The following is a 24,458-nucleotide window of genomic DNA, read 5'->3' as shown; positions in this document are numbered from 1 at the left end:
TATTGTTATGTTAATAGGCAATTGTCGCCATACAGCCTAATAAGCATGTGTTTATATGTGCGATTCCGTATCGGGTGTAATGAAATGTTTCTTCATTTTCCATTTGCACAAGTACAAACACAGGTTTATTGGAATGCTTCTCTTCGCCACACCCCATCTCGCTTTCCATGAGACACACAAACATGCATGTGAAAGCAAGACTGCCAGTAGGGTGACTCGATAATTCACGTCGGAGGACACTGCTTCTGGTTTTACAAACCGCCTTTAAACTGAAAGGCTCCTGTGTTTGACTAAATAGTTAAGGTCTTCTTGTGTTTTGACTGGTTTGATTCCTTTATTGAAAGACTCATCCATCTATTTCACATTAACATTAGTGACACATGGAGACTGACCAATCAGCACATAGTAAGAACTCGGCGCTTAAGTGAAATCCAGGTCCTTTTAATTGAAATGATAGTTTACAAATACTGTCCTAGCTCAAAATGACATGGATAATCTGGTAACCCTGATTGCAGGACACAGTTCAGGGTTTAACAAGTGTTAACCTGTCTTGTTCTATTTGCTGCCATGAATGGTGGACATATTTCTATGAGGCTATATAAAGTTGCACATTTTCCCTGTATATAGGAAGTTTGAATATAGCACTATAATATGCTAGTTTTAGTTCTCAACAATAAAATTTCTATCTTTAAAGCAGCTTCGGAAATGTAAGAATCAGGCTAGTATCTTAGTATTGAATAATAATACATAAACATTCATGATTAATGTTTTTAATGAAAATAACAAAAGACATATTTACAAAGTACAAAACAATGCAAGAGCAGTGGCAAGAACCTATTTTTTATCTCTGTGGTAGGAAGTTTTAGAAAGTATCCAAACAGATCTTTTCACTATTTCAAGATGGCAACCCTCAAATGAGCATAACAGGGTAACACAGCCCCAAATATGAGAAAAACTTCATTTATAACGTCAAAACAATGTTGACACAAATAAAAATTAAATTGAAAAAGTAATATACATCCATTTTTTCAAACTTAAAACTTGTTGTAGTTACAAGACGATCTAAAAAAGGCAGCTGAAAACACCACAATAAAAACAGCAGCATATTCAATTCTGTGCAAAAGTTTGGGAAATTGCATTTGAGATCTCATAGCAGATATTCTGACAAAACAATGATTTTAAAAACGCAGAGTTAAATTACTATAAAGGTCTTTGCAGCAATGCTTAATACAATCTTTCTATTAAAATAGCTGTTATGAAAAAGTACAGTATGCCTCTATTTACAATAGTGGAAATTATCAAATAAAATTTAAGTGGATGAGTGACTGAAACTCACATTTAAAAATGGTTCTTTTTAGAAAGGAAAATCCATAAAACTTTACTTAAAGAGATATTAAAGGGTTATGGTATCTCCAAGGATGGCACTCTGAAAATGCCATTAAACAGATCTTAATCCTTAGAGAGGATAAGCAAAGATTAAGACTGAACCAGGTCATACTCTCCCATCATAATCATTGACCTTCCTCTTGATGTGAGACAATTTGGCTTTTAGATACTTGCATTTCTGCTTCTTCATCTGGTAGTCTGCAGACTGAGAAGAGAGTAATAAAGCACATTATTCTACATCATTATACAATACTTATATCACTTAGCTTTTAAACAAATTATGGAAAATTCAGACAGACCTTCTTCAGATTCTTCAGCCGGTTAAATTCATCCATAGCATCCTGTTTGAGTTGAGAGGGATTATTAACAGAATATAAAATCTAAATAAACAAGATTTAGGGACTGTATCCATTAAAATAAAATTTACCCATAAACCTACACATATACATATACTAGAAATGCACTTACTGGCCTAAGGACTCACCATGTACTGTGAACTGCCCGGCTGCAAGACATGCAGCTCATGATCTACCTCCATGAGACCCTTGTTGACGTCATCCAGCTCTTCCTGCAGTATCTTGTATTCTTTGTGGTACCTATCGAATTCCCGTTTATATTCCAGTCTTTTCTGACCATTAGTAATGGTGGGAAAATCACTAAAAAAAGGAGACAAAGGGGAGGGGAAATCAGCTCCTGTGAGGAACTCAAAGTAAACTTAACGAATTATGCTGGATAAACAAAACCAGCACATTCTTCTTTTTGGCGGGCTGAATATATGAAAAATATATATTCCCTTGCTCAGTTAATCCCACAATGCTACATTTATGTATAACACACTGATATGAATGACCTGCAAAATTTAATTTTATTTTCTAGACAGAATTTTTAAATATCAAAAATCAATAAATTTGTACTATTTGCTGACCAGAACAAAAATTCAGCTTAACCCCTAAAATAAATATGGCTGAAGATGAGAACCTCACACTTACTTCCTTAGACCTCCTAAGCGCTTTTAAATAACCAACCGTCTTACCTGTGAAAATCACTGTCATCCAGTTCCTCCCCAGACTCAGTCCCTGTGATACAGTCTGTGTCATCCAGGCTATCAACGTGGTGTCCAGGCGACCTTATATTAGGCTTCCCTACAGAGCTGGTGACCTCTGACTCTGTACTGTGGGGACCTGGACTGTACAATGGCCAGCTCTTCGTTGGCTCACTAAACATAGCAGAAACAAAACACATACCCCACTGCTCATCTCATCAGCAAATCTGAAAAAGTGAACAAATTGTAACTCTGGAGAAGCATGTGCTGGTACACAGAGTAAAAAGCTCAATCAGATCCAATGATGCACAATAAATCTATTTTCTATAAAGGAAAATCATATATATTGCATCTAAAATAATTAAAAATAAAAGTCTCAGCTGAACTAATTTATATATATTTTGCAACAGGGGAGCAGAAGAGATCTCTGAAGGGGGGGGGGGGGGGGGGTAAACGGTAATTAAAAGGTCTCAACTCTTAAGGTTATCCAGCCAGGCTTGATTACGTATTTGGCCTGATTCAATATACTAAACATTTTGATTGACACTGGCCAACATGCATACTGTGTTACAACGTCGTCTGGTATGGAACTGCCAATCGCCCAGACATGGACTATTAGACAATAGCATAAACAACAGATGTCGCTGCAATTCGTTGCAAGTTTAAATTTACTGAGTCCCAGTATACTGTACTGTTACATTTTATATGAGGACATGTTCATAGATTTATAGCTTAATTCTAACAATTTAACATTAAGTCAGATTTGAAGTCATTTTCTTTGTTGCAGTGACAAATTAGCCTTTCAGAGTTATGGGAAAATTAGGTTGACAATTGCATCCAACACAGGCTTGGTATAGATTAAGCTTGTATAGAATTTACGTCTATCTATATTGCTTGCTATTTGAAAGAACACTGACAGGATATTCATGTTTTTCTGAGTTGGGTTTTATTTCTGTATTGCATACCGCTTTGATCTATGTGACTATAACTGCATCTGGCACAATTTAAGGCGGCTCAGTTCTCAATTTGTTCAGGACCCAAAACCCGCAGTGGCGGATTACACGCAGAATGTGCAAAGTCACAAATACAGCAAGTATAAATGGTTTTGAATAAAATGTTTTGGAAAGTGACATCGGTGTTTGAGTTTTTTATCCTTCTTTAAATCTGTAGGTAACAAGGAAGTGGAAAATTTTTAAGCCATGTATCGGCTAACTAATCTTGTATTTTGCATACTCATTATAATTCTGCTGCTGTGGCAGCTTTCAAATTATTAGTTCTTTAATTTTATTTTTATCCATTTTTTTAATTATTATTATTATTTGTTTTGTTCGTTTAATTGAATGCTAATTAAGGGAGACGGTGGAAACACATATGTACTGTACAGGCACGGGGATGCGTGTGCGTGTGAGCAGACTGCTATTACCACCTGCAGGAAACATATGCTATGAGTAGTTTGTGATGGTCGATGCAGTTTTATGGGTTCAAACATCACGGTGTTCAACCCTATTTAGGGACACTACTTATCAAAGCTTTGTTTTTTTTTCCCCTCAAAAGTGGGGGGGATGGATCATTATTTACATTTACATTATTTGTTCTTTTTGTCTCAATTCTTAAAACCTGCATGTTAAATACTTGCGTAGTTATGCATTACTGTAGATGCCATGTGTGTGCATGCGACTCACGTAGAACTGTATGGTGGTTTGGTATAATCAATGGCCACATCTTCCAGGAGTTCTCTCCCTCGAATTTCATCTGGGTATGCATTCAGCATTTGCTCTGGCTCACCAGACACAGTGTTCACCTGCAAAGGGGTAAAATAGTTATCAAAAGCAGTTTTCCTCCTTCACTGCAGAATCATAGCTGCTTTTCAATTGCATTTTTATAACTTCTCTGTCTGATGTTGTGGAAAAAAACACACACTACACAAGAAATGAAAACAGAGTAAATTGACAATTACAAAATGTACTGAAAGTACACATTTGAAGCAAAGAACAGTACACTTTAAACCAAATAAAGTTATGATAACATTGCACTGATGCCAATAATTCCACAAAGACGTACAGTTCCAACCAGTATTTTGCTAGACTGTCCCAGTTCTATCTATATCAGCCTTTTACATCTGTGTACAGTAAACATTTCAAAAATCCCAGTTTGACCGGTTTCCACTTTCCCCACATTATCTCCACAGAGGTCAAATACCAGAGATAGTACTGAAAAGGAAAAACTCTCATAAGGTTCACATCTTAATATAAAAACAAAACACACCTGCTAACATGCGTTATATTTACAAAATTTTATACATGTGCAATACACATTAGTAATTTCTTCAGTTATTTTGACTACCTTGGAATTTTGACTATCAACAAAATGTGCTCAATATGTTTTTACTGTTTTTAGAGTTTTGCAATAAACAAAAATAAGCCAGCTGATGGACTAAAGTGTAGAGCTTCTGACTGAACAAGACCTAATTTATACTGCTTATATGGCAAAGATATCTTATTTTGAATATGTATCCTTAAAGTTTCTACTGCAAGCCACACCCAGAAACTGAGCATGAAACTCCCCCCATAAAGTGGCAGGCTATGAAAACATAAAATATTGGCATTGTGGTTAAACACCTATTGAAACTTCCTCTTGGCTATGTTGCCATTTTTAACCAGAATGCTGGGTTGTTCTCAAACTTTTGAATTGATCACATATAACACTGCATCTGATTATTCAGGCTATGATCATATTCAAATCCTTGGTTATGGTGCAGTGCTTCCAGTTTCAGTTGACCAGTGCTGTACTACGCAGCACCTAGGAGTCTAACGCTATGTCTTTCCACCACTGGCTAGTTCGTAAACATAGGAATGTTGTATATGCTATTATGTAAGCAATTTTTTTGTAAATCTAGGGTAGCTCAGTTGTTTTTAGCGTTGATGTTGAGCAGAGATTCTCCCACAATATAAATACATGAATTTACGCTTACTGGCTTTTCTAAATTGCCTGTAGTACACATATGTATGTGACCTATGATGTACTGGCTTGCTGTCTAGGGGTGTTTCTCAATACTTGTACTTGACCATAACTGTGTTCTCATGTACCCATTTTATGTCATCTTCCACTGCCAAAGACCAGTTTCAATACTCAAGAACATAAGTACAGAGGATAGTAAAAATCCCTAGATGTTGTTCTTTCCCCACCCCAAATATCAAGAAAACATTGCCAATACATCCTTGCCAAATGAGATCAATCCCATGATTCGTTGCGCCCCAAATTTGTTCTTCGGAAGCAAGTTAGCAAGACCGGTCTTGCAAAGACCAAAAGAACGATCTTCTCGCTCTCGGTATTGGAGATACACCCTTGGGTGTTTCCACTAACTTGTTCCCTGTGCTGCATGGAAAGGAGTGCAGGTTCCACAGAGATGGATGGACCAAAGCATCTGTGCACTATTTTCTCCACAAATGCTGATTTTTGCAGATATTTATACTTCACATCTACTCATTGTACCTCTATGGCGCTGTGAATAAAGCACCTGCTAAATTAGTATATCGTATGCAAGCATATGAAATATTAGTATAACGTCTTGGGACAGTAAAAATATTGCAAATGTGTTGATCTTACAACGAAAATTATGACTTTATTTACAAAAAATGTACATCACATTGGAAATGTTTTAAATAAAGCGTTCATTTGAGATATTTATAAACTGAAATCCAAATTGTAGTTCTAAAAGAACCGTTCTGAGTTAATTGGCAAGCAATCGCCGTGGGTGCTTTCTAATTAGTAATACCTTTACAATAACATAACACACCAAACATCTGTGGTTATTATCACTTTGAGAGCCAAAGTCTACAGTTGCAATTAATGGTATAATGGTATAACAGAACTGAATGAATCAGTCAAAAAAAAAATGTCAGATATGTGCAGATGTTAAACATTGCTTGTCAAAGAATTAAACAAGTGCCCAAGACTTTCTGTGAGCACTACAAAAAGCTTTTAGTACACGTGTTGAGGTTCACATTTCAGTTAACATTCCCACTTTGAAATAAACAACAGCACCAACTAGCAGTAATCAAAATATAGACCATAAATAAAGAGGTCTCTAATAAATCTAACGATAAAATCTCGTGCACTCACCCATTCTCCAAGGTCACGTGAAAGTCCATCACTGACCACCTTCACTTCGTGCCAGAGGATATTCCTCCCATAACTCCAGATTTTCTGACGTGTCCTTGCAGCAAAGATCGCAATGATGACAAGGCCAACGGTCACCAGGAAACCAAGCACCACAGCAATGGCCTAGGACCGAAGAAAACCAGAGGATATAGGCACGTCCTACTTTTGAAGATCTGACTCTGTCCATAAAAATGTATATTTTAAAAAGAAACAAAATTATTGCCTAGTTGAAAGCATTTAACAATAAAAGAAAAAAAGACTATTGGGGTCTCAGATTTTAGATGATTTACAGATATTAAAAACAGGCATGTTCCCCTGTTTGTTCATATTTGCAGAGACCAATTCTTTAACAATATTTTGTTTTTTCTTTCAAGGCGACACCTGGGATGGGTTGGATTCTTCTCTTCTTTTTTTGTACTTGATTGTGCTTGCAAAAAATAAAAATAAAAAAACGGGAATGTTCAAAAGAGAAGAATGCTCAGCGCAAGATAATTTTGGATCTAAGTAGCATGGGAAAATGTTGTATTAGAAAATACAGAAAATGCTCGGCCTAATGTGCACACATGGTACATGTTCTCACCTCCTGCGGTTCCACCACACAGTAGTGGTACATATATTGATTGATGAAGATTCCAGAGGGCTGTGAGCTCTGGTACTGAGAACAGAGACCTACAACCTGGCTGTAATAGACTGACCCTGACACCTGGGCGGTTGGGTTGATAGCCACGAGGTAGATGATAGTGGCTATGACCAAGAGGAAGGCCAATATGGCGCTGATTATAATGACCGCCAGGTAAAACCGGCGTGAGCGGGCCATTTTCTGCCGTGACACCATAATGATGAAGATGACGAGCACAATCAGGAAGGTGAAGGCTCCGATGGCAAGAATAAATCCATTTGCTGATTGGGGACTAACATAGTTGCCTCCGATTCCATATCCTCCGTAGCCTCCGCTGTAGCCTCCGCCATAGTTACTCCCATAGCTTCCACCATAGCCTCCACCATAACTTCCCCCATACATGCCTCCACCAAGCCCTGCCCCAATTCCTCCATACCCTGACATTTCCAGATCTGAGTCCCAGCCTACGGTGGAGGCTACACAAGCAAACATGGCCACAGTGAGAATAATGATAATTATTGACACAATCTTTATCACTCCTGGTGGAGAGGTCCAACGGTAAAAGTGCAAAAACTCTTCCTCGGGGTAGTGGGAAAAAGATGGTTTGCTCAACACTCGGTCTCCAGGCATGTCGCGGCTGCTATGGCTATGAAACAGAAACAGGGCGTCAGTAAGTAACTGAGGTGGAAAGTCCAGGTCCAGGTCCAGAAAGTACAAATCCAGACCAAGTGTTTGTTTCAACCAAGCAGGTGGGTACTCTGTGACTCTTTATACTCAACTGATTGGTTGAAACAAAACCTTGGTCCGCATTTGTGCTTTCTGAACCAGAATTTTCCATCTCTGGTAAGCAGAGCCAATAAAAATTAAGTTCCAACACTATCTTGCATTTATACTCAAAATGTCCAGATGTGTGTGGATTATACAGTACTGCACTTCAGGCATAAAAAAATAAGGTAAAAATGTAAGCTCAATATATAAACTTACTGCCTGCCACCGTAGCGATAGGGTGGAGGGTGTCCATTCCTGTATGAAGACATCCTCGAGTCCTTACTTTCTTCACACTTTGACTTATTTTACAAAGGTAACAGTTCTATTTAATACACAAACAATGGATTGTAAATAGTCACACAGAAAATACCAAAAGCATTATTCACATGCGTTTTTTAAGTGAGTAAATCAGTAGTTTAAAATAATTTAATTAAAACTGCTGTTTTAATTGCTCATTTGATTACTTATAGAATATTAAAGATGAATGACAAATTTGTGTTATTAAAGGAAAAATGAAAAAATTTATTTTGGAGAAAAATCACTCACCCTACCACCATGATTAATAAAATGGTAACACTTTACTTGACGGGGCAGAAATAATATAGTATTATACTATTACTTATGTATTATTTAAGCACAAACTAAATTTTAGTTACATACTGATCTTATGTTAATTCATTATTAATGAACTGTGACATGATTCATATCAAGAAGTTACTCTATTTGTTATTATATCTGTTAATTCTCTAAACCTTTGTGAATTACTGAAGGAACAAATCATGAATCAACAAGTGAAATACTGATCTCATGTTCGCTCATTAATGTATCGGGACGCATCTTTATATCAAGCAGACTATATTTGTTCATAATTTGTACTTTAGTAACTGAGTGATTACTGATTATTTCTGACCCGTCAAATTTAGTGTTACCAATGAAATTCAGGCACTCACTACCATTAAAACAACGTAATTAAACAAGAGATTTAATATTTGTTATGAAACGCAAAATAAAAATAAACGGTGCTTGCTTTACAATTCCTCCAATTATGCTTATGATCTAAACTTATTTTAACGGTGTTTTACATGTAGTGGGGAAAGAGATTCAATTTGATTAGGTATAATAATTAAAAACCTTACCCGACAAGCGTAATAAAGGTACCGCAGGCTGGCTGAAATGCAGCTATCAGTATAATAGTAAACACCTTAAACAAGTCGATCTTCCGCCGAGGTTGTACGGCTCCGCCCGGAGGGCTGCTACTTCCCTATTGGCGACTAATGAAACTCGTATAGAAGCAATGTTAACCTACAAGTTTTTTTTCCAAGAAGACGTACCCTATGCCAAAGTTAAACTGGTTTTTCCAGTTCTTTGTTTCTTTTTTTGTGCTATACATACTAGAAAGCAGTAGTAAATAGTATCATGACTTAAATTCTCACTACTGAGATACCAAAGCTCAGGGTAGGCATATGTGTGTGCGGTATGCATTGCCTTTCAGTCTAATTCATCTTAATTAAAGCTATTTGTTCAAAACCTACCGTGACCAACATTTGAAATGTGATTTAAGAAGATATACTCTTTTGAATATGTAGAGAGTCAGGTGAGCTCAGGGATTAAATTGAGCGCAGTCTTGGTGCATAAAGAGAAGGATTGTGCCATGTAACACTGACATTCTTTCCAGTGCGATTTGATCGTATTGCCAAGCTGGTATCGCCAATACCTGGTTGCCGACACGACAGTGACGATAAAGTTTGCCGATGGGGGAGGATGTACTTCCCTAATCATTTAGCCAATAGGAGAGAGGCCTCTGAAAGTTTTCCCCTTTCTCCCTCCTGCCTGGTAATAGTTCATGTCTTGCTCACAATAGTATAGCCGTTTATCGGGTACGAAATCAATCTATGTTTTAACGTTACAAACGATTCCAAAACTGAAATATTCCAATCGACGGAATCGATATTTTAGTATCGGTCCCCACATCCTTAATTTCAGGGGACATGATTAAAAATACGCCGTGAAAATTCTGTATTTTATATGGGAGATGGTCTAAGCTATCAGGCAACGAGTGGGACTAATTTTAAGAACGGAAGTTTTGTATCCTATTTTGTCTTCATTCTGGGGGAACTCTGATAAATGACACCACAAGTCTTATTATCCCGACAAAATTTATTACTGACATTGCAAGAAGAAAATAAATCACATATTGTACTATTCACGCAATCTCTTCCAGTCCCGCCTGGTATCTTTCTAACATCCATCGTTTGAGAAACTGGCTGTAATTAATAATACCAAGCTTTTAGTTGTGCCCCCTCACTTCTCTGATCAGACATCCAGCTCGTCGCGATCACACTTTATTTGCGTATTTCTCAGTGCAGAGCGAGCGTGAGAAAACTCGCTAGTTAACCTTCTACGCCGTTGTTTCCCGATCAGACACCCTGTGCCGGGTCTCCCCCCTATGCTTAACTTTCCGTATGCATACAAACACACAAGCTCAGGGTTTACCAGCTCTCACGCATCTGGCGTAACACTCACGATTTCAGACTCTCACGCTCAGGCACGAAATCTTACGGCAAATCTACACTTCTTATTCCAATATTTTATCCATAAAATTACCTACATTAAAGCGTCGGGATAGTTTGTAAACTCTATAGTCTATTTACAGGGTGATAAAACTGTTACATACGTGTAAATGCGTGCGAAGAATTCTCTCGAATTGGAAATTTCACGCCAGTTGACGAAGCTTATTTACAAGATTATTTATGTAATTGTTCATAGGCTGTAAAGTTAAAGTGAAGGGCGTACAAAGATTTAAGTAAACATAAAATGTGAACAGACTAATGCACGTACTTCAAGGTTTCTCTAGTTAGACACATTGGCAAACTTTTGTTTTGGGCACAGGTGCACGTCCATTTGCCAAAAAAAGCAGAAAAGAGTAAAAGTTCATGTTTAATAATTTGTCTTTAAGAAACAGTCAGAAAGCATGTAAAAAGAAACTAAAAATAGCAACATTGTACTGTGCAAAAAAAGGACCGCATCTAAAATATACAAACAAATGTGAAAAGTGTTAGCTTTACATATTTATAAAAACTTTAAGGGCTTAAAATTGCAAGGACAGTAAAACACAACAAAACTAAATAAAACACAAAGCTAAAAGCAGAAGAAAAAAATGCAACGGAATATAATGCAATGCAACTTGTGTGTGTGTGCCATATATATACATATATACATATATATATATACACACACACACACACACACACACACACACACACTATATATATATATATATATATATATATATATATATATATATAAAAAAATCACAAATGTCAATAACAGTCAAACTCCATTTGGAACCCTTAATTTGAAGGGCAGTAACAAACCTTGACCTTTTGCACTGAGCTGTTTTGCATTGAAGTGCATCATCGTGCTGATCCAGCATCCCTCTTGAAAACAAGGGCCTACTCAGTAACAGGGCATCATACAAAATCTGGCTGCATAAATGAAAAATGCTACCTGAAAAAAAATTAAAAACATGGCAAACAGGAATTTTAAACTGTTTGCAAATTAAGCCAGTATTTTTTTTTTGGAGAAGGATGAAGTTTGAGTAACAAAAGGAACATTTAAAAACAAACTGCATTTCTCCCATTTCCGTTTTGCTGTGGATGGTGCTTTGTCTTCCATTTTAAATATAAATAAAATGATTAATTTGTACATTAGTGCTTGAAAAACATAAAACCACAAGCAACAGTTCATAAACATTTACTTGTATCCATCTTTCCAATCTGTAACGTCATCGTACTCCTGGATCTTCTGCTTGATGTGGGATAGTTTGGCTTTTAGGTATGTACAGCGTTCCTTCTTCTCAAGAAAGGCGGGATCCTGTCAAAGATTAAACATATTCAGTGTCTGCATTATAGTTTAAATTGGCAACAATACCACCAAGATTACAGAAAATGCACTCAGTGGCCACTTTACGTTGTTTTCTACTCAGGACCCATATTTGCATGCAGAAATGCCATTCACTGGATGTTTTCTTGTTCATAATCCCGTCCTTCACTACATACTAGTATGTGCCAAGTGGGTGGTTGTTTCTAAGGTGTTGGAACAATCACGTCTGACACCAGCAATTACAACCACCTAGTACAAAATCGCTTAGATCACGTGTCTTAGCCATTTTAAAACTTAAGAGCCCAGTAAGTGAACATCTTGAGCTTGTCTACATGCTCAGTTTATTCAGTGACCATATGAATTGCTGTTTGGTGAACTAGTCTAGCTGCATTAATGAGCAGGGGGGTATTCCATGAAAGTAGCTAAAGAAAGCCAGAATTGCCTGGAAAAGTCAGACCCATCTCTAAACTTAGCCCCATATCGTTCCACTAACGCAGTTCAGCTTTAACTAATCGAGGCTCATACAAGACAGACTTACATATTGTCACTTGCATATTGTGCGCACACCTGAGATATTTAAGCCCAAATGAATGGATGAACGATAGATCGATCAAATGAGTCGGAAAGCGTGTAAAGCGAGAGTGGTGTTTTATTTTCCACTGCAGAACAAACGCTGCTGATGGAGCTGTATGAAAAATACAAAGATGTAATCGCTAAAAAAGGCAATACTGTGGCCATATATACAGCCAGGGAGTTGGCTTGGTGAAGAATTGCAGACAGACTAAATGCGTAAGTTATGTAAATGTCACAAGTGCTTAGTACAGTGGCATGGCGGTACAGTGGTTTATGCTGTCGACTTACACCGCGAAAGTTCCTGGTTCGATCCCCATAGGCAATGAGGAACCTTCAGGGTTGAGTTAACAAATCATTCTTACTGTATAATGTTATTCTGTATTATTTGATCTCCGTAAAATACTTTGAATCGCATCTGTGAAATTTTCTGCACAAATAACCGTATCTTGTCCTTGTTTTTTATTAATAAACATTCAAAGTAGACTGTGACTAAACAAAAATATAAAAATATCCATCCATCCATTTTCCAAACTACTTATTCTACTGGGTCGCGGGGGTTCCGGAGCCTATCCTGGAAGCAATGGGCACGAGGCAGGGAACAACCCAAGATGGGGGGCCAGCCCATTGCAGGGCACACTCACACACCAGTCACTCACACATGCACACCTATGGGCAATTTATTAACTCCAATTAGCCTCAGCATGTTTTTGGACTGTGGGAGGAAACCGGAGTACCTGGAGGAAACCCCACAACGACATGGGGAGAACATGCAAAGACATGTGACCCAGGCGGAGACTCGAACCCGGGTCCCAGAGGTGTGAGGCAACAGTGCTAACCACTGCACCACCATGCCGCCCCTATAAAAATATCTTACTGTTCATAATTTATTTATTTTTTTCAGTTTCAGTCATTGTATTTCATGTTTGACATTTTTGATATGGGTATGCTTTTAATTTAATTATTTTGTACTTAATTAGAATTCTGAGCCGTGAGTTTTATAGGTTTTATTATATTTATATAATAAATATTAGTAGTGAGAGCACGGAATTTCATCTGACAGAACGATCTTTTGGGAATCTGTTCCCACACATCGGACGTTCCTTGAGAGAACACTTAACTAAGTGAGACAGTTAACCTGGTCCGGAGCAGACTTGTTCACTCGCCTAAGTTACCATGGTACTCAGCAGGGATTCACTTAAGACACGTTAATGGAACGGAACTCCCACTTAAATGAGTCGGACTTGTCGAAATAAGTCACTTTCCCTTAATTCTGCTTCGTGGAACACACCCCAGGTATAACTAATAAAACAGTCACATGAGTGTATGTTTTTTGCACCAAGCTACAATGGACAGAGTTGATGTAAGACAAAATGGGAATAGTACTGTAAATAAATTTACGGAAACTTACAAAAAAAAAACAGCAATTTATACAATTACTCTAAGAATTTTGCCTTTAATCAACTATATACAACTAATATACAGAGAATGAGACAATAATTCAGTTTCCTGACTACATTACATAAAATCTCACGTGGGTGGTAACCAAGCAAAAGTAATACAAAATTTAGTTATGATAAGATTAGTGTGTGTTAACCATTTGTCATTTCTATTCTGTTTTTTTTTTTTGCTTCAGAGAAAAAAAAAATCTTTTGTATATTTAAGGAAAGAATATGGAAGTGTGAATATTAGAGAAGTTCCAGGGTTACTTCAGGAAGCATCAGTCAGAAATATAATAATACAAGTTATTTGCAACTCACGGTTTTCTTTCTTTCATATTCCTGCAGGATCCTGTGTAAACGCTCTTGCTCCTGGGTGGAAAAAAAATTATTTTGTCATCAAATCAGGAATTTAAATTTAAGAGCTGTATAATGCAGGATATCAGATATAAAACCAACCATTCATTCCTCTGTTTCATACAATTTATTATTTTCGTTTGACAATGTAATACATTGAAAATTGGTAATAATTACTGCACCCACCACACGATGAACCCCAAAAGATGAGAACCTGAGTGCAGCCATGTGGCAGGTGATACCTCAGCACCACACTAGTCCGAATGTACCAGTGTGAGTTTTTTTCTGGTAGCTAGAAGGCAAATCCTGTCACCAACCCCCAAATTTCCCTATAAGTTAGGACCTCCTTGCTGGGCTGGATGTAGAGTAACATCATACCCAGGATGAAGCACCTGCAGGTTAAAGGCCTTGCTCTAGGGCCCAGTGAAGTAAGATAACTCATAGCATTCATGGGATTCAAACCAGTAACCTTCCAATTGTTGGCACAGATCCCTAACCTCAGAGCCACCACTCTGCCAAAACTGGGCTCAGTAAAAATGTAGTGGGTAGGACACGCCTTAGTTTTAACAAAAAACTCTATACGGTGCCTTAGGTGATATTTTATAAATTGCTCCAGTAAAATACCCAGCTATATAAACAAGAAAAAAATCTGAGTTAATTAAACAAACTTCTGGATGACAAAGAGCCCCATACATTAAACAGTGCTTCTATCGAAAAAGTTTTTCTGTTTAATAAACTTTACAGGCTAGGCTACATGCTTCAGATACTGTTGAGTTTTTCTGTCAGGGACTAGAATATTGTTGTGTGATTGAGATGGATATACATCCATTATTTATAATTTATGTCAATAAATACTTCACTGAATAACATGACCATGTGTCTATTTTGAGTTGTGCTGTATCTCCAGAGGAAAAAAGGAAGTTATTATAACGATGAAATACAAGCTGGCTCAAGTTTGTAGAAAATATTCCTCAGAGCATTTTGCGTCCCTGTATTGGATGAGTGGTGTGGAAGATGCATAATCAGTTCTCGGTATTCGTGGGGGATCAGTTCCAGGACCCCTGCAGATACCAAAATCCCTGGATGCTCCCTCATATAAAACAACACAGTATTTACATATAATCTATGCACATCCTCCCGTATACCTGAAATCATCACTAGATTATTTAAAATACCCAGTAAATCGTTGTTGTAATGTATAATTTAGGAAATAATGACAAGAAAAATAAAAAGCGTACATGTTCAGTACAGATGCAATCACTGTAGGCCAAACGAGGTACTACATGTCAGCAACAACGTCACATTTTCTTTCATTTAAAACTCTCAGATTGCAGAGGCTATAGCAGGGTCTGCATGCACGTGATGTCATCTGCAGACTCAGAGCCGCGCTAGGCATGTGGAAAATTCAAGTTTTGCATTTTGGAACTCTCTCGAATTTGTGTTGATTTTTTCCAAATATTTTCCATGGTTGATTGAATCCATGGATGCAGAACCCATAGATAAATACTGTACAGTTGGCTGTCTGTAACAAAATTTTTAATTTCTCCTTGTCAATTAACATATAGTATCACTACAGCAATGTCATTTTCCAATTTGTTCCAAAAGAATTTGTGTGCGGTAATAATTGCAACAATGACTTTGACTGTGCACTTTATAGAGAGTTTTAAGGAGATTCGTATAAGGGGGATCATTCCTGACCGTTTGGCTGGAAGTTTGCCGACGTAGATTACGCATCACGCGATCCAGCTCGTCGAACCTCTTCAGCACAGCTTGCACCTCTGCATGCAGCTCCTTGTACTCTGCATGCTGGTCTCTGAAGACGGCCTTGTAGCGATCTCGCTCAACATCGCTGCGGATGCTGGCATACTTCCTACAAGCAGGTAAAAATCTTATGTCAAAATTCCATTACATAAAATTTCTGATAAATTTATGGGGTTTATAACATTAGAAAGTAATGACACACATTATGTTGCAGTGATGTTAAATACCTGTGTACATAAAACTACCCCTGCAGATATAGGTAGCCTGTACAATCTGTACAATTATGCTGGGGACACTATATGTTGTGTAGTTAACTTTATAATGCCTAGTCCCTTAAAATATCTTAAAAATTCCTTTGTTCTTGTTTAAACCAGTGGCTGTTCGCAGAAAGCCAATATGTGGCAATAGGATCTGTTATGTAATAATAAGAACAATAATAATAATAATAATTATTAATTATTATTATTATTATTATTATTATTATGCTTTATTGGGGCCCTACCAGGAATTTCATTTTGTTGTAGATGACAAGCACCATGCTGTCACAGCATGGCACAGAGTGGACATGAAAGGGAAATGACACCCTCGCCCCCCATTGATATATTCTAGAATTAGTCCATATAAAACAATTAATACCGATTAACGCACTGAGAAACCAGGGGAACTGATAAGATAAGGGTGCAAACCACACACATTGGTATTTGGTTTCATGAACTGTTTTCTCATATAGTAAGTGAAGTAAAATTGGGTTGGCGTGCAAAATCTTACAGCTTGCCGGCTAAGTGTGATGCACATTATATCAGATGTGGTTAGTGGACTCACTCAACGTAGTCTGGCAGGATCACAGGTTTCGGGAAGGGCAAAGAGGGGGCGTGGCCAGCTTTCACCTGTGGCTCCATTCTTGTGGCCTTAATCTGTGTTGGAGCTCCTGAGTCAATCAAAATCGGTTTCTAAAAAAAAAAACACGGAATATCACTGTGAATACGCAGAAAAAAAGGTTTACAAATACAGAAGATCCAACAAACTTTTAATACTGATAAAATTATATAAGGGCTAATGTATGCATCATTTAAAAATCCATTAATTATAAGTTAAATTTAAGATTTCACTTATAGTACGTTACGTTTTCAAAACTACAGAAATTTAGCAGAATATTTACCAGTGATCTTGGACCAGAATATGCAGCCACCTGGGGGGAAAAACACAAGTTAAAATACAGAAACAGGGAGAGAAACACTCATATGGAAGCTGTGCAACGTGATAAATGACAACATACTGTATATGAAAACACAAGCACAGACAGGCTAAAAATGAAATAAGAAAAAATCAGTACCTCTACATTAACGTTAAATTTATTTTTTAAAAGATATAGCAACTTTTAATGCCTTTCTCCAAGGCAACAAAATGGTCAAAAAGAAAAACAATTGAAAACCAGAACTTTTTCATTTATTTTAAATAAAATTTAATTTATTTTACTCCCAGTCTATTTAACGACACAATAATTCAGATTATAACTGGTCAACATTATAATCTGAAAGTGATGCCGTCAGTGACAGATCTCAGATATTTCCACTCAGAAAAAAAAAGTCATTTAATTACTGCCCTTCACTAAAATCACAAACTCACCTCGCGCTGGTAGTATTCACGCCGCATTCGGGCTGCCTCATGCCTCTGTAGCTTAATGCACACGATGGCGCTGACCAAATAGACGAGCGTGTTTAGAAAGAGAAAGATGATGCCGGCAGTCTGGCCTGCTTCGGTGCGGCAGAAGCCTCCGGTCATGCCGTTGTTAAAATAGGGGTAATAGCAGAGACCGCCTCGGAGCGTGTCCCTCACGTACACGATAGCCGCAGCCAGGTAAAGCACGGCAAGAATCAGGTTGATGAAGAACTCGGTAAGCGGCCAGAAGTTTGAGTCCAGAAGTACGGTGCGGTAGTACATGGTCATGCCCAGCACCAGCAGGATCACTGTCACCAGCCAAGCTAGACCTGCCACCACCAGCACAAATGGAGTCTGGGGTCCCGTGTAGTAGGTCCCGCCCATACCGCCACCACTCATGCCCGAAATGCTGCCCATGCCCCCGCCAGTCATCCCCATTCCTGGGTATCCACTGTAAGACTGCGAGTATCCAAACATGTTGTACCACTCGTTATCTTTGTATATGTACGCGCACACACAAGCGAAGACCGCAGCACCAAGCAGCAGCTCTATGGAGCCCAGGATGCGGAGCAAGCCAGCCCAGGTTCTCATGTAGCCGTGGATTTGTCGATACTGTGCCAGTCTCTCCTCATACGTCAAGCCGGCGTGTACAGTATGGTCATCGAAGGTGCTGATTGGCGCCATAATGCCTTCTTTTTTCTCTTGAGAAGTGCCACTTCCCCCTGACATGCCGTGCTGACCCTGGTTTGACCCAGGGATAGATAAGTTGGTTCTGGAATTGTTTTTTGACTCACAAATGGATCCCTTACTGCCCCGGAATAAGTCTTTCACAGAACTAGGAATGAGGGACTTAACAGGTCTGACATTTGTGGCATCAAGGCTGTCATCACTGTCACTGGGGTAAAATTCAGCAGCCAGTGGTAAGTGTACTGGAGAGGGAGCCAGGCGAAGTGGAGGTGTCCCACATCTCTGCACAGCCCCTCTCGCCTCTTCTAGAGACTGAGGACTAGCTCTGCAATACAGGGCTCCAGGTTCCCCATTGAAGGGTCTGACTTCTCTAATACGGTCAAAGTGGGCAGATGATCCACTACTGGCAGACATGAGGATTGCTTTCAACCTTTCAATTGGAGAGAGAGAGAGGAAAAAATGTGAGTAGCAAGAAAATAAAATACCTGTTATCATCATTAACAGACGCTCCTGTTCTTTAGTGTAAACGGTAAAAAGGTTATAGTGAATAACAATAATATTTTTCCAGTTATCAAGTTAAATTCTTTGCTTTATCTATTGTTCTATACAAGCCGTGGTTACTAATGCCTGGCTGTGTTCTCTAGCATTCCCTCGACTTCCCTCCGGAAAAGCTGTATGAAATTAATTATTATTAGCAAGCGGATCACACCCATGATTCGTAATATCGACGACTGACTAAAAACAAAAACAAAAACAAAGACACATCTGCCCTAGATCCAGATCTATTGTTATTACAGAATTCAAAAACTAGACGTTTTTTACACCGAGAATTTTTCAGTACAATTTAACACAGTTACGTACTTAAAGTCTTACATCAAACTTTCAGCATTATACATCTGAATAAATCGCATAAGTATCACAAAAGTCCGTTAAGGTAAACACTGCGTAACAAAAAGTGCTTAGAGAATTAGTTTACACATTTCGTTGAAAATAACAATTAAGACTAAATGAAGACAAGTAAACGTAATAAAACTTACCTAAGGCCGGAAAAAGTTATTGTTTTGTCGATTATAATAATGCATCAGGAGTTGTATTTTTGGCTATACCTGCTGCCGCAAACTAACCTGTCTTCCTCATACCCTCTCCGCAGAAGAGGATTCATGCCCACGTGACACCGCCCCGAGTAACGTCATCCCGATGGAAACTCGCTGCCGCGGAACAGCGCAAAAACATGGTTTCGGGTTCGAGCGACGCCTTCTTGTACATTGGTGGCGATTGCAGAAAATTTTGCTTGAGGTGGCCGTTAGAGACCATCGGTGGGGTGGGGGGCTTGCTGACGAAAGATAAGTTTTATTTTCTGAATAACGGGGACACGTAGGGTAGTATTTAGGAATTGCACTTGTTTACTGAGGACTTTAACAGGAAGCAGACATTAACAAAAAAACAGAACCTTTAATTTTATTTATATCAAATTAAATTATGTAAATTAAAAACAAATATTCAGTAATGCTAAGATGTTATCATTAACGTTTTATTTGCGCGTAGATGTGAAAAATCGAAATAATAATTAAAACACTTTTTCATGATCACCGGTAGAGGTCACTTTTGCAGAACTTAGTTTGACACCTGCGAGTGCCAGCAAACGTGCAGCGTTCCCAAGACTCGCCCCATCGCACGTATGGGTTCTACCCCTTCCTATTTAATACCTTTAACGCTGCTGTCGCTTGAATCAACTGGTCAATAAAACAACCTCCAGATCACAAGTTATAGCAAACATTTTATTTGCAATCGTAATGTATTTTTAAATGCCATAAATGAATCAGACTTCTTGCTTTTTCAAACCATCATAAGGCATTCTTATAAGGAAACCAATTCTCTTGCATCCATCAATATTGTGCCTATAAAGCTTTTAATACGACATCTATATTCAAACCCATGTACAGACAAAATGCACATTTCATTTTCTATAAAAGACTGAAAATGAATATATATTATTGCAGTATATGAACAGATCATCCTGTTGTTTATTTAAATGCAAATAGTATATTTAATATTCGTGTGCATACCATTTTAAGCCAATTTGTGGAGAATTTAAATCCTCTTGTTCACACATATAATCAAATGACAAAAATAAATGAATAAAACCAGACCAGATTTCAACACTTTGTATATAAATTATTTGGGGAAATACTGATTTTGGGCCTAATCTGTTTCCAGGCTGCCATTATCTGTGCCAATGACGTCAACTGCCTTCTAGTTCAATTATCACCCTGTAGTACTGACATCTCATATCAGTAAATACTTTAGAGGCTGATTGAGAAACACTCAGTACGTTACTTGCACTGCACTCCTTTGGTACTAAACTGCTGTTATCTCTGGTTTACAGGATGACTGCAAATTCATTATTTATTTCTCTGCCAGCCACCCAATGAAAATACTGGCTTCAGAGTATGCATGGAAGTAGCAGAAAGTGAAGCATTTTTTTAATTTTATTTGAGCTATCATGTAAAGTGGATCAAACTTTTGATAAGTATAGCACATAATGGTGTTCATGTTCAGAATGAGAAAACAGACATTTTCTCCGTGCATCCATCGTATCACGACATATTTCATAGTTGATAATATCAATAACTTAACTATGCATTCCCAGCTGAGGGAATGTCATAAGCTACTGTGCACATGCAAAGGTCTTCAGTTGTTATCCTTTATCCATTGTTCTATCCACTGAACAATCTGTTCTAGATTGTTTTCAAGGTCTTCTGGCTTGTTGCTAGGCAGCTGGTGGACAATCTCTTGTCTATAAGCCTCCATGGCTTCCTCATAAATGGTCTGGAAGATCTCACACTGGATGTTGTCCTGAAGCTTCTTCCCCGAGTAACCCCTGCAAGACAGAAATCCAACAGACTGCACTACACAAGGTACTGAACTGAAGCATGAAGCATAATGTTGCAGATCAAATATTAAAGCCAACTATAAATCCAAAACATGGTTTTTCATCTTTTAAATGGTATCAGTGGGGTTTTAATATGGTTTAACAAACAGATAGTCAATCCATCAATGAGTAGACAGTCAGACAGACAGATAGATAACCTGCTCTCTAGGCGGGTGTACAGCTGAGAGTTGTCTGTACGCAGTACAAATACTATGTGGAACCACCGCTCGGGGAAGAAATCACAGCCATGGTAATCCACAATCATCCCTCCTTCATTCATCCTGTCCTCCAGCTCATCAACCACCTACAGCAGGTGGGAAAAGCCACAATTGGCATACAGGCATTTTCCATAATCAAAGAATAAGCATATTTTGGTGATTAAATTCTTGAACAAGGAGATGAGCTTCAAACTCACCCTATCCTCATCCAACACAGGACACTGGTATTCATCATCAAAACCATCATATAGTTCTCCTAAGGAAAGAAAATTGTCACATTATTAGAATTAACATTATATTGCAAATACACACCTTAACTTAAAAACACAGGCAATACTGTGTAAAAAACAGGTCTCAAGGTTACAAGTAATCACTGAATTGAATCAACTGAAATACATACAACAATATTTCAACTATCACTTATCGTTTGCCTAGATGTTTATACCTTCCTGTGCTAGATCCCCCACGTTGATATAAGTCAGCCCCGTTCTCTGTGATAGTTCCTTCCCTAGTGTGGTTTTTCCTACTCCGGGGGTTCCTGTCGACAACATGGTTCATCATTAATTATACAGATGGTTCGCATTTTTAATGGCTGCTCAATTAATCAATATAATGATAAATCCAGTGACCCGGCAAGCTTTTTAGGAACTATGTTCCTTCCCCCCCGCCTTAAAACTTCAAATAAGTAATTCACGGATTTTTATTCGGATGCACGCTTAACCATTGTACATCAAGTATCTTTAGTTTTTAATGAAAATGGATTAGCACAAATCATAAGAACACGGTAGTCAACAACTCTTGTTATGCCAATGGAACGCACACATATAGGCTTCCATACATACAATACTACACAGTACAAAGAGTATAAAATGTTCTGTGTATATATTATATACGCAACACAAAAAAATCGCACATGGAGGAGGAAAAAAAAAACAACCGACGTGAACCAAAGCCTTTGTAACAAACATTAGGACGTAGAATAATATTTTACAGGGTCACATTTAAATCTAGACAAGACTTTAACCTGTTAGAAGAATATTCGGTCGCTTCATGATTTTCATTACTCCACGTGTAACGGCAATGGACAAAATACGTGTGTCTGATGTAGACTAGAAATGTTGGTTGCAGGCTAGATTAATCTTCGATATTAGAAAATTAGTAAACAGCTAAATTAAGTCATTCATAAAGGAAAAGTGGAACAAAATGTATTAATAAAACAGCTAATCGATATAACATATCCCATAAAAATCCAATTTTTTCACATGGGGTCGTAAATAAACGTCATTATAACGCGACAGTCCTCTTAAAGGGAGTTTGAGACGCTACTCACGCGTTAAAGGGAAGTATATTGTCGGTCAAAATACTGAGCTAAGCTTCTCATCTCGTAGTCAATTATAATGCAGAATTAATCGGTCTTTAACGCATTTAATAATTATATTTTATTTTAAATAACCCGACTAATTCACGTAGCTGAAAACGTTTTTTAAAGTGCCACAAATGAATCGATTTCTTGATTTTTCAAACCAACATAAGACATTCTTATAAGGAAACCAATTCTCTTACGTCCATCAATATTGTGCCTTTAAAGTTTGTAATAAGCCATCTATATTCAAACCCATGTACAGACACAATATGCATTTCGTTTTCTATAAAGACTGAAAATAAATACAATCATATTATTACAGTATATGAACAGTTCATTCTGTTGTTTATTTAAATGCAAATAATATATATAATATACGTGTGAATATCATTTTAAGCCAGTAAGGGTGGGGATGTAAACGATTTATGACTGAACATTACAGGATATAAATGATTTATCAAGCACGTTCCAAAAAGTCTATTTTAAAGATAAGATATTTCTGTTTGATAGGGCACAGAACAAGAACTGAAATTCACCTCATATATAAGCTAAAAAGTACTTAATGTGGTGTTGATACTTCGTTTTCTTTGTCTTTTGTTTGCTATATGTTCATATTTTTTTCTGGAAATAATATGGCCTTCTTGATTCGGAAAATAACAGCAACAGTATTTATAGCTCGTTTTTAAGCAGGTGGGGTGACGCTCCCTGTCTTCATTAATTCGCTCCACCTGTTCAGTTGTCCGATGTTTGTTTATATGGGTGTGTGTGTGCGTGTGCTATTGTTCTAGCAGTAAAAATGTACACTTCGTGATACTATCGCAAGTCAATCGGAGATTTCACGCGGCCCAATTTATCCGCCCGCCCGTCGCCGAGACGGTATACTTTTGTACCTGAAGCTTGAAGTTGTTCAGCACCTTTTACCCGGCAGCCATAGATCCGTCAAGACTTTGTATATTTACTGAGAAAAAATATTATCACGAAAGCTCTGTTTTCAGTAGTTTCTTTGAACCTTTGAACTTTTAACAGCACTATTACCCACCAATATTTGTAAAGCAGTTATGGTTTTAGCATGCATACAGCAGGCCAATGACCATTGTTCCTTGTTGATATTTAGATTTACATTATTATTAAAGCACATTATTATAGATACATTTAATTTCACACTCTCACGGTATAACTATTAAAAGTAAAAAAAATATTGAATATATTTCTGCTTGAAGTACACTGTGTTGCTTTAACACATTGTGAATGCAAAAATGTAACAGTACATTGGGGCATGTGGAAGCCATGTCATCTGTGGCCTGAAGTCCTGGTTGAGTTTCTCACGGCAAACAAGTCTATCCGGAGAAGCCAGATATACTACAGCAAAGAAAGGTACCAAGAAAAAGTCTACTGTACTTGTAACTGAGTTAATAGTACCCAGCCCTGGAGCCAGTGCTGAGGTGATATTCACCATCAACCTTAGTGGGTTCAGCCCAAAATGGCCACATGGAACTATTTGTGGTTAGGCAGAAAAGATGAGCAGAAAAGATGGAACATACCAGGAAATGCATGCTGGCTGTGGGAAAGTAGGACGTTATCTCTCTGGAGAGGAAGGAGCATGAGCTAGTGTAG

General features: G+C 37.8%; 2 protein-coding genes across 2 annotated transcripts; both read right to left on the bottom strand.

Annotated features, from left to right (window-relative positions):
* Positions 1 to 754: 754 nt before the first annotated feature.
* LOC125729060 (uncharacterized) lies at positions 755 to 19,524 on the bottom strand. The gene is made up of 14 exons (XM_049005603.1): positions 19,369 to 19,524; positions 17,612 to 18,761; positions 17,145 to 17,174; positions 16,808 to 16,935; positions 15,923 to 16,094; positions 14,189 to 14,239; positions 11,734 to 11,849; positions 7,170 to 7,854; positions 6,551 to 6,712; positions 4,111 to 4,229; positions 2,420 to 2,602; positions 1,871 to 2,042; positions 1,686 to 1,727; positions 755 to 1,591 (listed from the first exon to the last, which is right to left on the bottom strand). The coding sequence occupies exons 2-14, from the start codon at positions 18,743 to 18,745 to the stop codon at positions 1,493 to 1,495; spliced, it is 3,093 nt and encodes a 1,030-aa protein (XP_048861560.1). The 5' UTR covers positions 18,746 to 18,761; positions 19,369 to 19,524; the 3' UTR covers positions 755 to 1,492.
* A 571-nt stretch (positions 19,525 to 20,095) lies between these two features.
* On the bottom strand, positions 20,096 to 22,770 carry LOC125729068 (adenylate kinase isoenzyme 6-like). The gene is made up of 5 exons (XM_049005614.1): positions 22,506 to 22,770; positions 21,927 to 22,019; positions 21,679 to 21,737; positions 21,422 to 21,567; positions 20,096 to 21,212 (listed from the first exon to the last, which is right to left on the bottom strand). Exons 1-5 carry the CDS (start codon positions 22,540 to 22,542, stop codon positions 21,023 to 21,025), a joined length of 525 nt encoding a protein of 174 aa, XP_048861571.1. The 5' UTR covers positions 22,543 to 22,770; the 3' UTR covers positions 20,096 to 21,022.
* Between the last annotated feature and the right edge of the window lie 1,688 nt (positions 22,771 to 24,458).

Source organism: Brienomyrus brachyistius, unplaced genomic scaffold (genome assembly GCF_023856365.1).
Source record: "Brienomyrus brachyistius isolate T26 unplaced genomic scaffold, BBRACH_0.4 scaffold455, whole genome shotgun sequence".
NCBI classification, from domain to species: Eukaryota; Metazoa; Chordata; class Actinopteri; order Osteoglossiformes; family Mormyridae; genus Brienomyrus; species Brienomyrus brachyistius.
This window is presented reverse-complemented; position numbering and strand designations above follow the sequence as displayed.

Coding starts and splice junctions, on each gene's coding strand:
- LOC125729068 (XM_049005614.1), bottom strand. CDS start 22,542: ATGAAAATCATGAAGCGACCGAATATTCTTCTAACAG. Junction 22,020..22,505: donor ACCGAATATTCTTCTAACAG/GTTAAAGTCTTG, acceptor TGTTGTCGACAG/GAACCCCCGGAGTAGGAAAA. Junction 21,568..21,678: donor CTGTGTTGGATGAGGATAGG/GTGAGTTTGAAG, acceptor CACCTGCTGTAG/GTGGTTGATGAGCTGGAGGA.
- LOC125729060 (XM_049005603.1), bottom strand. CDS start 18,745: ATGTCTGCCAGTAGTGGATCATCTGCCCACTTTGACCGTATTAGAGAA. Junction 14,240..15,922: donor GGCAAACTTCCAGCCAAACG/GTCAGGAATGAT, acceptor TTTTCCACCCAG/GAGCAAGAGCGTTTACACAG. Junction 1,592..1,685: donor GGCTGAAGAATCTGAAGAAG/GTCTGTCTGAAT, acceptor CTCTCTTCTCAG/TCTGCAGACTACCAGATGAA.